Below are 14,260 nucleotides of genomic sequence, written 5' to 3'. Positions count from 1 at the left end.
AAGTTCCTCTTCCACGGTCACTCCCCCAGCTGTACTTACTGGCTAATGGTGCGTCCGAGCGGTGGGTGCGCAGTGCACCACCATGCACGGCACAATGAGAGGGGCTCATCGGAAAGGCTAGTGCTCTTTGTGAACTACAGACAAGGCGCCTCGGCCATGGGCAGTAGAAGCTACATTGCTCCCTCGGTCACGGAGAAAAAGCCGTTCTCCTGACACAGGAAATTCAAGTTTCAGAAAACAAACATTCGGAGATCAGTGCTGGCAGTTGTGATATTTGCAGCGTGTTCATGTGTTGGACGGGACAGTTGCAGTCCCCAGTAGCAAGCAGGGGAGCAGGATTTCTCTCAGTGGGGGAGTGTCTGGGCTGGGCTGTGTTTATTACCTAGCGTGGAAGGGCAGAGGGTCCAGACGAGGCTCAGAGACACCACCAGCAGCAGCAGACCAGCTCCAGCCGCAAGGGGCACAATGTAATGTGAGCACTTGCTGGCAGGGGCTGTGGAAAAAACAAATAAACAGACAGTTGACAAGAAGGTGTGAGTAAGAGTAGGGGGAAATTAGTATTGGGGAAATAGTCTGAAATGGGCCACTGTCACTACCGCTTCAAAAGTTATTTTTCCTCCCTTGGTGTCCTGCTGCTAAGTGAATTGTCTCGTTAGACTGACCTCACACTTGGTAAGGCAACTCCCATCTTTTCATGTATTTATACCTGCTCCTGTATTTTCCACTCCATGCATCTGATGAAGTGGGTTCTAGCCCATGAAAGCTTATGCCCAAATACATTTGTTAGTCTCTAAGGTGCCACAAGGACTCCTCGTTGCTTTTGCTGATACAGACTAACTCAGCTTCCACTATGAAATCTGTTTTTGGAAAACATCTCTCTTCTCAAATACCTCTCAATTCCCCTTTACTCCTGGTATTTATTATTATTTAGCTCTCTACAGGGATTCATATGTACAATCTGGGTGAAAGCTGCCCTAGAGATCAGAGCTACTTTGTCTTGTGGTCCCTGTAAGGTCTCAATTCACCTTTCTCCAAATTCTCTAGAGAAATTCTAACTAAGACATTAATTCCAAGAAACACATCTATTAAAGAAGGAAATAGTAAATCACCACACTACCGCTAACTAGATTGTAGAGCAATACGTATCTGCACTAGCCAGGAGGAAAATTGTGTGCAAATTTTAAATTTTTTATAAAAATTTCATTAACTCAACATATAGTTTCATGTAGTCGAGGCTCTTAGGTTAGAAATATTCCCTACCTGGGTGCCCTGAACAGTCAGAGAAACGTCAATAGTTTATTTTTGGCACTTTCAAGTTTTAACATTTTTACTTATAAAATGTATGTGTATTATATCCCCTCTGTACCCATAGTATTTCATGTTTAGCTGAACTGTTTGCATTAAAGCATGCTTTCCTTTGAACCGTTCATCAATAGCTATGGTATCTTGTTTCATGTTAATAGGAACATGAAATATGGGTTGTTAATCAATTATTAGTCTCCTTAAACAAGTTATGTGGTTCCTTACCTCCAACAATCAGCGAGGATCCATTCCCGAAGATCAGGTAGCTGCTGTATTTATATGCACAGTAGTAAATACCAGACTCCGTCTTTTGGATAGTGCTGATTTCCAGTGTAGAGCTGTGTCTTTCATGTTTGCAAACAAATTTACTTACATTTTGGTCATCAAAACAGTGCTTAATGCAGGTGGGTTTCTCACCTTCTCTTCTCAAATACCAAAACACCTTCCATCCTCCTCCTTTCAAGTCTTCTGTGGAAGAACAGTGGATCTTGGCGGTGTCATTAACTTCAACAAACTGGATCCGCTGAGTCTGGTGCAGAAATAACTGCACTCCCAGCACTGGAGAAATAAAATATTGTTATAGTCAGTTTCCATCAGGTCTCCAACTGCCACAGATGGAATGGATAGCTCAGCACTAGAATTTATTTAATCTGATAACATCTGTGCTCTGCAGCCTAAATGCTAAAATAACCTGCTATTAAAATGCAGCTAAAGCTTGAAAACATATCATAGTCAACACTGGTGTCCTACTGAAGAGGCTGTTCTCTCAATTCCAAAGCTTAATGCAGAAGTTTTACCTAAGGAAGATAAAACCAGATACTCGGCAAAGATCATTTTCATTAAACAAGTAGAACAAAATCCTGACACACTGGCCCAAAGGCTGATGCCCAGTGCACTGCTGCAGTGACTGGGTACAGTGTCTTGATTATGTCCAGTGAGGAACGCCTCCAAGGAGGGTGTGCTGTGGTGATAGATACTAGAGGGGTGGGTTAAAGAGGCTACAGCATATCTTGTAGAATTTCTCTGCATTGCAGTGGCTCAGGGGTGTACTATGATAATTGAGAATAAATTTAAACATCCAGAATATGGATGATCTATAGAAACAAATCCCCATGACTTCAGAGCACAAGTCCCTTTGACTTTCAAAGGAGAATGCTGCTAAATCAACTAAGGTCTTCTGAGACTCCCAATGTAAGTCTCTGCCCAGTCTTCCATGTTTGGTTTAAGGTATCATCTTTCTGGGTGGTACAACACAGATATGTAATGATTGTTCGGCATCTTGTCTTGGAGGACTTTAATTGTACCTTAAATAATCACACTGAAAGCTCTGACATTTGAGAAAGAAGACAACGTGGAATGCAATTTTCAAGAGTACAAGTCCCATTCTCAACAGTGACTTAGGGCCAGATGGTCAAAAGTATTTCAGTGCCTATAAAGCAGAGAGGTGCCTCGCGGGATTTTCAAACATGTCTAGGTGGGTTAGGAGCCTCACTCCTACTGAAGTCAATGGAAGTTAAGAGCCTCTGCTTGGATCTAGCAATAAACTGGCTAAAACCAAACTGAACGGGGCTGGTTAAAAAGCTGCGTCTGGATGCACAAAAAGGAAAGTGCATCTATCAGTGACCCTTCTGAAACAGCTGACAATAGAGGGCAACATGGGCTAGCGAATAGAGCCATTGGCTCAGAAAAGACCAGATTCCCTCGGTTACTTGTCCACGTCTCCTTAGACCCTACTCCATGTTCTGAGACTGGACTGACTGGCTGCAGCTCCCCTGGCAAAGTGGGGATCGATCTGTTACAACCTCCTTCCAGGCAACACTCTAATGCTGGGGACCATCTACCTTCTTCCTGCCTTCCCTTTCACTCCCTCCCTCCCATGGTTGGGGCATGACCCGGGCTAAATCCTGCAGTCCCTGACTGAGGCAACGTTACGTGGAAGCAGGAGTTTGGCCTGACGAAGGACGACTGGACTGGCCAAGATTCTGCCTGATTTCTAGCCCAAGGGCATTACTCACAATTACACAGCTTCCCCTTTGCCCCAATGGAACGAGGAGTTTAGAGGAGCAGAAATTACAATGACACCCACTTCCAAGCCCCTGTACGTTACCATGGTGGAAAAGGGCTTAATGCAGACGAGAATCAGGTCCCCAGGCTCGCTGTTAAGGGGCTGAATGTTGTCAGTGGCAGTACAGATGAGACCATAGAAATCATAACGTTATTCAAGCACAGTGGCTGCCCAGCAAAATCCCTTATAAAAGAAAGCGCCTGTTATAAACCTCCCAGGAACACTGATTGACAACAGCACAATGCTTTACTTACTGCTCGAGGGATCCCAACACAATGCTTTACAATGTAAATTGCTTTAAGAAACTGGACTTAGGCACTGAACCTAAAAGCAGCCGAGCACCCACCATTCCCCTTGACTTTGCAGAGTGTTGTGTCTGCCCAGCACATCACAGTCAATGCATCAGCACCTTGCAGGATTGGGCTTTTACACTGTGTATAAAAATCTCTTCATGCACGGTGAGGGTGGAGCGGGGCAGCTGTTTGACAGCCCCACAGCAGCCCTGTGCAGTGCCTTAGGGCAGGAAGTGGAAAGGTGCAATGTAGGCAACTGCAGCGACACGAGCAATTTTACATGAATGTAATTACCAGGGCTAGGCAGAAAATGGATTTCCCACCCCACACAAATTTTCAAGATACTGAAAACTTTTCCTCTCACTAACTAGGATAGAATAATCAAAATCTCAAAAATTTTCCTGGAACCAAAAATCATCATCGGTTTGGATGAAAGGAAGCATTTTGTTTTAAGAATTTTGAAATGTTTCCTTTCAATTTTCACCATATGAAATTTTGACCAGGTTACATTTTATTGAATCAATAACTAGCTTAAACTTCTAAGCATGGCGTCATTTTGAACTGGAGAACCAGAATGGTTCATTTTTCAATTCTGAAACTTTTTGTGAAGTCAAAACATTCATCAAAGCTGACCCTTTTCCCATGGGAAAAAAAATCTCCATTTCAACAAATAGGAGTTTTCTGACAAAGAAATGGTCCCTCTAAAGACCTGACCATCTCTCGTAATAACCCAAATGGGAAGTTGGCCAAGGAACCAGAGCCAGCTGCTCTCATCTTGCTGAAAGCATCCTCAGTGACTTCAAGTCACCATTCATTCAAGTCCTCAATATGAAGGCTCATTGGGAATCAGGGCCCTCCTGCAGCTCTGTTAGGTTCAGTCCTCAGAGTAACCGGAAATCAGATTCAGGCCCTTAGCCATTCATTTTTTATCGGCACTCAGAGAATCATAGACATGTCAGGCTGTAGGGGAAGTTGACAAGTCATCAAGGTCCTGCCTCAGCACAGGGGTCTGGACAAGTAAAGCTAGGCCATGCCTGACAGGTGTTTGTTCAACCTGTTCTTTCAAACCGCCAGTGACGGGGATTCCACAACCTCCCTTGGAAGCCAGTTCCAGAGCTGAACTCCCCTGAGAGTTAGAAAGTTTTTCCTACCATTTAACCTAAATCTCCCTTGCGGCAGATTAAGCCCACAACTTGTCCTGCCTTTAGTGGAAATGATCACCATCCACCATATTTTGAAGGTGTGCGTGCAAGACGTTCCGTTTCAGAGGAGCAGCCGTGTTAGTCTGTATTCGCCAAAAGAACAGGAGGACTTGTGTCACATTAGAGACTAACCAGTTTATTTAGGCATAAGCTTTCATGAGCTACAGCTCACTGCATCGGTTCTGTGTAACACATTGGCTGTAGCATCCACCAAAAGAAACGCAGATGCTAAGTTAGATAGAAAGGGCCAGATTCTGCTCTCAGAGACACCGGAATGAATTTGGAGTAACTCCAGTGACTGCAACAGAGCTCCTACAGATTTACACTGCTGTAAACCAGAGCAGAATTGGGCCCAAAGAATTTAAGAGGTCACCGTTCTTATTACACAATAAAGTGAGATTGATGCATTGAACAGGTAAAAGAGGCAAAACAAACATCACTAGTGGGGTTGCCGTCTGTTTTTAATGAGTGACAGTTCGAATGACAGCTTGAACAACAAGTTGTGATGTAAACAGGCAGCGCGTGCAGGCTCAGGGCCTAGGAGAGCTCCAGTCACCGATAACGTGTTGTTCTCATTAGATGGCGCAGAGGGGCTGGCCCATGGGGCTCTGTGAATCTCGCCCATGGGGGAAAGCAGCAGCCTGCAGAGGAAGCACTGGAGTAGCAGCTCCCGCAGTGGCCTGGGAAGAGATTCTCATCCCTCCCAGCTGCTCCCGCATCCATCCTTCCCCTTCCCAATCCCACGGCACGTCCATGTAACCTTACTGCAAAGGGAGCATGCGCCTGCTGAGGATCAGGGGAGTTGGGAGCTGTGGCGTAGACAGGGGCTGCACGTCCCCTCTGCCGGCTTCTGCCATCTGGCCTCACTCTTTGTGCAGGGAAGCTGCAGCCGTTCAGCTGTGTCCATGTCCCTCTGCAGAGAGAGGGAGGATGATGATGATGAGGAGGATGATTGTATTACCATAGCACCCAGGAGCCCCAGTTATGGACCAGAGCCTCTCTGTGCTAGACGTTGCACAAAACATAAGACAAAGAGACACTCCCTGCCCCAAAGAGCTTCCAATCTAATACACAAGTGATGTGTAAAGTCATCTACACCATGATGCCTTTATACCGCAAAAGGAGATTTCCCACCTGATGAGGCTGGACCCTGTGGGGATCTTCTGAGCTTTTTATTCTAAACAGAGAAGTAGAAAAAATACAAAAAGAAAGGAGACGGAGACAAACAGAGGCTACTTCCAGCTGCTATGTCCAATCAGCAGAGAACCAGCCATCGGTTCCCACGTGTGGATTTCCCTGCGCTTGACAGTTCAGGGTTTTACACGTTTCCCTCTGGCCGGTCGCTGCATCGTGCGCCCGTTGCGATTCCGTGAATCAAAATCCAGATGAGCGTATAAGATTCCACCCTGTTTGGCAACAGTTAGAAAAATTAGCCACCGCCTTGCAAAATGAAGGAGGTGATCAGACAGAGCTGAGATCAAGCTTGACATAACTGAACATACAAGCGAGTTTAGCCTTGTGGAAAATTCCCTCTTATCTTGGATTCTCCTGCTTGTCCTCTAAATTGTGTGTGTTCAAAACCATCACTGGATTCTGTCTTTAAGAACTCACCTGCTGATCATATTTTGCCAGATCCAAACCCCATATAAATGGACAGTCTCCTATTGAAGTCAGGGAGCTTTGGATCAGGCCCACAGCACCTTGCACTGGAAAATCTTCATGCACCTAACAAATATAATTTCTTATCGCTCTTTATCTTTAAAATGTCAAAAATGTTCCCAGCTGCACACAAAAACCCTGTAAAGAGTATGGTCAGTAACAATAGAACATTAAAGTTCTCATCATTCTTGCGCAGTTAATCTTCTTATCCATTTTTTGCACATGGGGAAACTGAGTCACAGAGCAGGAAGTGACTTGCCCACTATCCCACAGTAAACTGGTACCAGAGGTAGCATTAAAGCTCCTTGCTCCCCTTCTGCTACTCCAACAGCTAGATCTCACATTCACCTTCGCTTCAAGATCAATCTGTTTAAGTATGAAATCTATGAAGTTGGACTGAGGGACTAGAAATGGCTGAGAGAAACTGACACTCTGAGTACATGTTCTTGACCTGAAGAGGGGCTCTGTGTAAGCTCGAAAGCGTGTCTTCCTCACCAAAGAGTAGTTGGTCCAATAAAAGTTATTACTTCACCCACCTTGTCTCTCTAATATGGGACCAACACGGCTACAACAAACACTGCACACGTTGATTTAGACAGAGACAGTTTGCAAAGAGCCGTACCTGGGGCTCCTCGGAAGCTGGGGGTGCTGAGACCCTGGGCTGGAATCCTGGAACAAACAAAGACAACAGTCAAAGTTCCTCTTCCACGGTCACCCCCCAGCTGCAGTTCACTGACTAATGGTGCGTCCGAGCTGCGGGTGCGCAGGGCACCTCCATGATGGTAAATGGAGAGGGGCTCGTCAGACAGGCTAGTGCTCTTTGTGAACTATAGACAAGGTGCCTGGGCCAGGGGCAGTAGAAGCCTTTCTACATCGCTCCCTTTGTCACGGAGAACAAAGCCGTTCTCCCGACACAGGACATTCAAGTTTCGGAAAACAAACATTCGGAGATCAGTGCCGGCAGTTGTGACATTTGCAGCGTGTTCGTGTGTTGGACGGGACAGTTGCAGTCCCCAGTAGCAAGCAGGGGAGCAGGATTTCTCCCTAAGGGAGATGGTCTGAGCTGGGCTGGGCTGGGCTGTGTTTATTACCTAGTGTGGAAGGGCAGAGGGTCCAGACGAGGCTCAGAGACACCACCAGCAGCAGCAGACCAGCTCCAGCCGCAAGGGGCACAATGTAATGTGAGCACTCGCTGGCAGGGGCTGTGGAGGAAGCTAAAAACCAGACACAAGTAAGTGGCTGACTTGAGCCAAGAGGGTCGTGATGCCACCACATCCAGCTCTCCCCTCCTGATCCGCATTTCACCACAGGCCTTAACCCCTAAGGAGAGAGGCGACAGGAGCCTTCAGCACCTTTCACCCTCTGTGTTGCCCCTTTCCCTTAGGCAAATTCTTTCCCCTGTAATCAGAATCTTCTCTGGACCTTTTGCCATCTACAAAATCCTCCCTCTAGGTCTCTCCTCACCTCATCGCCTCCCCATCACTTTGCATATCTCACTGGAACACATCTCTCTTCTCAAATGCCTCTGAATTCCCCTTTACTCCTGGTATTTATTATTACTTAACTCTTTACAGTGCTTTATATGGACAGTCTGGGTGAAAGCCCCCTTCGAGATCAGAGCTACATTGTCTTGTGATCCCTGTAATGTCTCACGTGACTTTTCCCCAAATTCTCTAGAGAAATTCTAACTAAGACATAGAATATTCCAGCTTTCTGTGATGGAAAGTTACGTAGAAGGAGCTCTGACTGTGGCCACTTCACCCCTATTTCACATCTGAGTCTCCCTTGGTCTCAAATATAGTATCACTCACCTGCAGAATATCTGGTACTTTTCTTCACACTGTTGCCGGAAGAGTTGAATTTGACTTCACAGGTGAAATTCTTCCCACTGGTCCAGGTGTCCATGGGGACGCTGATGTGATTTATGAGGGTTAAAGATCCATCCTTTGCTTTCAGTGAGCGTGTCAGCCCCTGTTCCTGCAGCTCCCCAGAAACACTCCAGGAAACATGGACCGGGCTGGACACTCCATGGATCACACAGGCCAGATTCGCTGCCCCAGTGACTTGACTGCCATGTGGAAATGGGACCAGAAGCATCACCCAGCTGTTCTTGGTATAACTGTCTGAGCAGAAGAAGGTGGAGAATTTAGTGAGCTGCAGTCTGATTAAAGATGTTAGTCTTTCACTAGGACTTCTCTCACTTCTTGGTGAGAGAGATAAGCTTTTGAGCTTACACAGAGCTCTTCTTCAGGTCTGGGAATTTACTCAGAGCTCCTTGCCAGCTCGAAAGCTCGTCTCTCTCACCAACAGAAGCTGGTCCCATAAAAGCTATTACCTCACCCACCTTGTGTCTCTAATACCCTGAAACCAACGTAGCTACAACAATCACTGAGACATTAATTCCAAGAAACACATCTATTAAAGAAGGAAATAGTAAATCACCACACTACCGCTAACTAGATTGTAGAGCAATACGTATCTGCACTAGCCAGGAGGAAAATTGTGTGCAAATTTTAAATTTTTTATAAACATTTCATTAACTCAACATATAGTTTCATGTAGTCGAGGCTCTTAGGTTAGAAATATTCCCTACCCGGGTGCCCTGAACAGTCAGAGAAACGTCAATAGTTTATTTTTGGCACTTTCAAGTTTTAACATTTTTACTTATAAAATGTATGTGTATTATATCCCCTCTGTACCCATAGTATTTCATGTTTAGCTGAACTGTTTGCATTAAAGCATGCTTTCCTTTGAACCATTCATCAATAGCTATGGTATCTTGTTTCATGTTAATAGGAACATGAAATATGGGTTGTTAATCAATTATTAGTCTCCTTAAACAAGTTATGTGGTTCCTTACCTCCAACAATCAGCGAGGATCCATTCCCGAAGATCAGGTAGCTGCTGTATTTATATGCACAGTAGTAAATACCAGACTCCGTCTTTTGGATAGTGCTGATTTCCAGTGTAGAGCTGTGTCTTTCATGTTTGCAAGCAAATTTACTTACATTTTGGTCATCAAAACAGTGCTTAATGCAGGTGGGTTTCTCACCTTCTCTTCTCAAATACCAAAACACCTTCCATCCTCCTCCTTTCAAGTCTTTTGTGGAAGAACAGTGGATCTTGGCGGTGTCATTAACTTCAACAAACTGGATCCGCTGAGTCTGGTGCAGAAATAACTGCACTCCCAGCACTGGAGAAATAAAATATTGTTATAGTCAGTTTCCATCAGGTCTCCAACTGCCACAGATGGAATGGATAGCTCAGCACTAGAATTTATTTAATCTGATAACATCTGTGCTCTGCAGCCTAAATGCTAAAATAACCTGCTATTAAAATGCAGCTAAAGCTTGAAAACATATCATAGTCAACACTGGTGTCCTACTGAAGAGGCTGTTCTCTCAATTCCAAAGCTTAATGCAGAAGTTTTACCTAAGGAAGATAAAACCAGATACTCGGCAAAGATCATTTTCATTAAACAAGTAGAACAAAATCCTGACACACTGGCCCAAAGGCTGATGCCCAGTGCACTGCTGCAGTGACTGGGTACAGTGTCTTGATTATGTCCAGTGAGGAACGCCTCCAAGGAGGGTGTGCTGTGGTGATAGATACTAGAGGGGTGGGTTAAAGAGGCTACAGCATATCTTGTAGAATTTCTCTGCATTGCAGTGGCTCAGGGGTGTACTATGATAATTGAGAATAAATTTAAACATCCAGAATATGGATGATCTATAGAAACAAATCCCCATGACTTCAGAGCACAAGTCCCTTTGACTTTCAAAGGAGAATGCTCCTAAATCACTAAGGTCTTCTGAGACTCCCAACGTAAGTCTCTGCCCAGTCTTCCATGTTTGGTTTAAGGTATCATCTTTCTGGGTGGTACAACACAGATATGTAATGATTGTTCGGCATCTTGTCTTGGAGGACTTTAATTGTACCTTAAATAATCACACTGAAAGCTCTGACATTTGAGAAAGAAGATAACGTGGAATGCAATTTTCAAGAATACAAGTCCCATTCTCAGCAGTGACTTAGGGCCAGATGGTCAAAAGTATTTCAGTGCCTATAAAGCAGAGAGGTGCCTCGTGGGATTTTCAAACATGGCTAGGTGGGTTAGGAGCCTCACTCCTACTGAAGTCAATGGAAGTTAAGGGCCTCCGCTTGGATCTATCAATAAACTGGCTAAAAACAAATTGAACGGGGCTGGTTAAAAAGCTGCGTCTGGCTGCACAAAAAGGAAAGTGCATCTATCAGTGACCCTTCTGAAACAGCTGACAATAGAGGGCAACATGGGCTAGCGAATAGAGCCATTGGCTCAGAAAAGGCCAGATTCCCTCGGTTACTTGTCCACGTCTCCTTAGACCCTACTCCATTTTCTGAGACTGGACTGACTGGCTGCAGCTCCACTGGCAAAGGGGGGATCGATCGGTTACAACCCCCTTCCCAGCAATGCTCTAATGCTGGGGACCATCTACCTTCTTCCTGCCTTCCCTTTCACTCCCTCCCTCCCATGGTTGGGGCATGACCCGGGCTAAATCCTGCAGTCCCTGACTGACGCAGTGTTACGTGGAAGCAGGAGATTGGCCTGACGAAGGACGACTGGACCGGCCAAGATTCTGCCTGATTTCTAGCCCAAGGGCATTACTCACAATTACACAGCTTCCCTTTTGCCCCAATGGAACGAGGAGTTTAGAGGAGCAGAAATTACACTGACAGCCACTTCCAGGCCCCTGTGCTTTACCATGGTGGAAAAGGGCTTAATGCAGATGAGAATCAGGTCCCCAGGCTCGCTGTTAAGGGGCTGAATGTTGTCAGTGGCAGTACAGATGAGACCATAGAAATCATAACGCTATTCAAGCACAAAGTCTGCCCAGCAAAGTCCCATATAAAAGAAAGCGCCTGTTATAAACCTCCAAGGAACACTGACTGACAACAGCACAATGCTTTATTTACTGCTCAAGGGATCCAAACACAATGCTTTACAATGTAAATTGCTTTAAGGAACTGGACTTAGGCGCTGATCCTAAAAGCAGCTGAGCACCCACCATTCCCCTTGACTTTGCAGAGTGTTGTGTCTGCCCAGCACATCACAGGAGGTGCCTCAGCACCATGCAGGATTGGGCCCTTATTCTGTGTAAAGAAATATCTTCATGCACTGTGGGGGTGGAGTGGGGCAGCTGTTTGACAGCCCCACAGTAGCCCTGCACAGTGGCTTAGGGTAGGAAGGGAAAAGGAGCAATATAGCCAACTACAGCTACATTTTACACTAATGTAATTACCAGGGCTGGGCAGAAAATGGATTTCCCATCCCACACAAATTTTCAAGATATTGAAAACTTTTCCTGTCATGAACTAGGATGAAATAATCAAAATCTCAAATATTTTCCTGGAAAAAAAATCATTCTGGGTTTGGATGAAAGGAAGCGTTTTGTTTTAATAATTTTGAAATGTTTCCTTTCAATTATGACCATATAAAATTTGGACTATGTTAAATTTTATTTCAGCAATAACTAGCTTAAACTTTCATTCAAGACCTCAGTTTGAAGTCATAATAGAAATCTGGGCCCTCCTGCAGCCCAGTTGGGTTCAGCACTCAGGGTAACCTGAGATCAGATTCAGGCCCTTAGTTATTCATTTTTATTGGCATTCAGAGCATCATAGAAATGTCAGGCTGTAGGAGAAGTTGAAAAGTCCTCAAGGTCCTGCCTCAGCACGGGGGTCTGGACAAGTAAAGCTAGGCCATCCTCACAGGTGTTTGTTCAACCTGCCAATGACGGGGATTCCACAGCCTCCCTTGGAAGCCAGTTCCAGAGCTGAACTCCCCTGAGAGTTAGAAAGTTTTTCCTACCATTTAACCTAAATCTGCCGTGCTGCAGGTTAAGCCCATAACTTGTCCTGCCTTTAGTGGAAATGAAGAACAATTGATCACCATCTGTCATGTTTGAAGGTGTCTGCGTGCAACAAGTTCTGTGTAACACATTTGTTGTATCATCCATCAAAAGAAACACAGATGCTCAGTGGGATAGAAAGGACCGGATTCTGCTGTCAGAGACACCGGTGTAAATCCGGAGTAACTCCACTGACTGCAACAGAGCTCCTCCAGATTTATACTGCTGCAAACCAGAGCAGAATCTGGCCCAAGGGATTTAAGAGGTCATCTTTCTTATTACACAATAAGCTGAGCTTCATGCATTGAACAGGTAATAAAGACAACACAAACCTCACTAATAGGATTGTCGTCCCTTTTTAATGAGTAACAGTTCGAATGACAGTTTGAACAACAGCAAGTTGTGATGCAAACAGGCAGCGCGAGCAGGCTCAGGCACCAGGAGAGCTCCAGTCATCGGTAACGTGTTGTTCTCGTTAGATGGCGCAGAGGGGCTGGCGCATGGGGATCTGTGAATCTCGCCCATGGGGGAAAGCAGCAGCCTGCAGAAGAAGCACTGGAGTAGCAGCTCCCGCAGTGGCCTGGGAAGAGATTCTCATCCCTCCCAGCTCCTCCTGCATCCATCCTTCCCCTTCCCAATCCCACGGCACGTCCATGTAACCTTACTGCAAAGGGAGCATGCGCCTGCTGATGATCAGGGGAGCTGGGAGCTATGGAGTATACAGGGGCTGCACGTCCCTTCTGCCGGCTCCTGCCATCTGGCCTCACTGTGTGCAGGGGAGCTGCAGCCATTTAACTGTGTCCGGGTCCCTAAACAGATGCAGGGAGGATGATGATTGTATTACCTTTCCTTCCAGGAGCTCCAGATATGGACCAGGGCCCCATGGTGCTAGGCGCAGAACAAACACAGAACAAAGAGACAGTCCCTGCCCCAAAGAGCTTCCAAACTAATATACAAGTGACGTGTAAAGTCATCTACACCATGATGCCTTTATATCCCAAAAGGAGATTTCCCACCTGATGAGGCTGGACCCTGTGGGGATCTTCTGAGCATTTTATTCTAAACAGAGAAGTGGAGAAAATAAGTACAAAAGGCGACAGACAGAGCTTTCTTCCGGCTGCTACGTCCGATCAGCAGAGAACCAGCCATCAGTTCCCACGTGCGGATTCCCCTGCATGAGACAGTTCAGGCTTTTACACGTTTCCCTCTGGCCAATGGCTGCATCGTGCGCCTGTTGCGATTCCGTGAATCAAAATCCAGATGAGAGTATAAGATTCCATCCTGTTTGGCGACAGTTAGTAAAATTAGCCTCCTCCTTGTAAAATGAAGGGATGTAGAGTGAGACAGAACTGAACATCCAAGTGATTTTAGTCTGATGAAATATTTCCTCTCATCTCTGATTCTCCTACTTCTCCTACAAATTGTGCGTGTTATCAGAATTGAAACCAGCGCTGGATTCTGATTTTCAGAACTCAACTACTGACAATAACTTGCCAGATCCAAACCCCATATAAATGGACAGTCTCCTACTGAGGTCAATAAGCTTTGGATCAGGTCCTTAACACCTTTCACTGGAAAATCTCCATGTGCTTTACAAATATAATTTCTTATAGCTCTTTATCTTTTAAATTCCAAAAATGTTCCCAGCTGCACACAAAAACCCCGTAAAGGGTATGGTCAGTAACAATAGAACATTAAAGTTCTCCTCATTCTTGCGCAGTAAGTCTAGTTTTTATATATGGGGAAACTGAGTCACAGAGCAGGAAGTGACTTGCCCACTATCCCACAGTAAATTGGTACCAGAGGTAGCACTAAAGCTCCTTCTTCCCCTTCTGCTACTCCAACAGCTAG

General features: G+C 45.4%; 1 protein-coding gene across 1 annotated transcript; it reads right to left on the bottom strand.

Annotated features, from left to right (window-relative positions):
* Window positions 1-5,222: 5,222 nt before the first annotated feature.
* On the bottom strand, window positions 5,223-10,020 carry LOC311512160 (immunoglobulin kappa light chain-like). Its single transcript, XM_084613218.1, has 7 exons — window positions 9,954-10,020; window positions 9,382-9,714; window positions 8,333-8,644; window positions 7,613-7,735; window positions 7,144-7,190; window positions 5,997-6,268; window positions 5,223-5,775 (listed from the first exon to the last, which is right to left on the bottom strand). Exons 1-6 carry the CDS (start codon window positions 9,994-9,996, stop codon window positions 6,173-6,175), a joined length of 954 nt encoding a protein of 317 aa, XP_084469344.1. The 5' UTR covers window positions 9,997-10,020; the 3' UTR covers window positions 5,223-5,775; window positions 5,997-6,172.
* Window positions 10,021-14,260: the final 4,240 nt, after the last annotated feature.

Source organism: Lepidochelys olivacea, assembly GCF_965140295.1.
Source record: "Lepidochelys olivacea isolate rLepOli2 genome assembly, chromosome: 24".
In the NCBI taxonomy this organism is placed as follows: Eukaryota; Metazoa; Chordata; order Testudines; family Cheloniidae; genus Lepidochelys; species Lepidochelys olivacea.
Note: the sequence above shows the minus strand (reverse complement) of the source record. Positions and strands in the feature narration are given on the sequence as shown.

Excerpts from the sequence above, each read along its gene's own strand:
- LOC311512160 (XM_084613218.1), bottom strand. The coding sequence starts at position 9,996 with ATGAAAATGATCTTTGCCGAGTATCTGGTTTTATCTTCCTTAG. Across the intron at positions 8,645-9,381 it reads ATCCTCGCTGATTGTTGGAG|ACAGTTATACCAAGAACAGC; the intron begins GTAAGGAACCAC and ends TCTTCTGCTCAG. Across the intron at positions 7,736-8,332 it reads AAGTACCAGATATTCTGCAG|CTTCCTCCACAGCCCCTGCC; the intron begins GTGAGTGATACT and ends TCTGGTTTTTAG.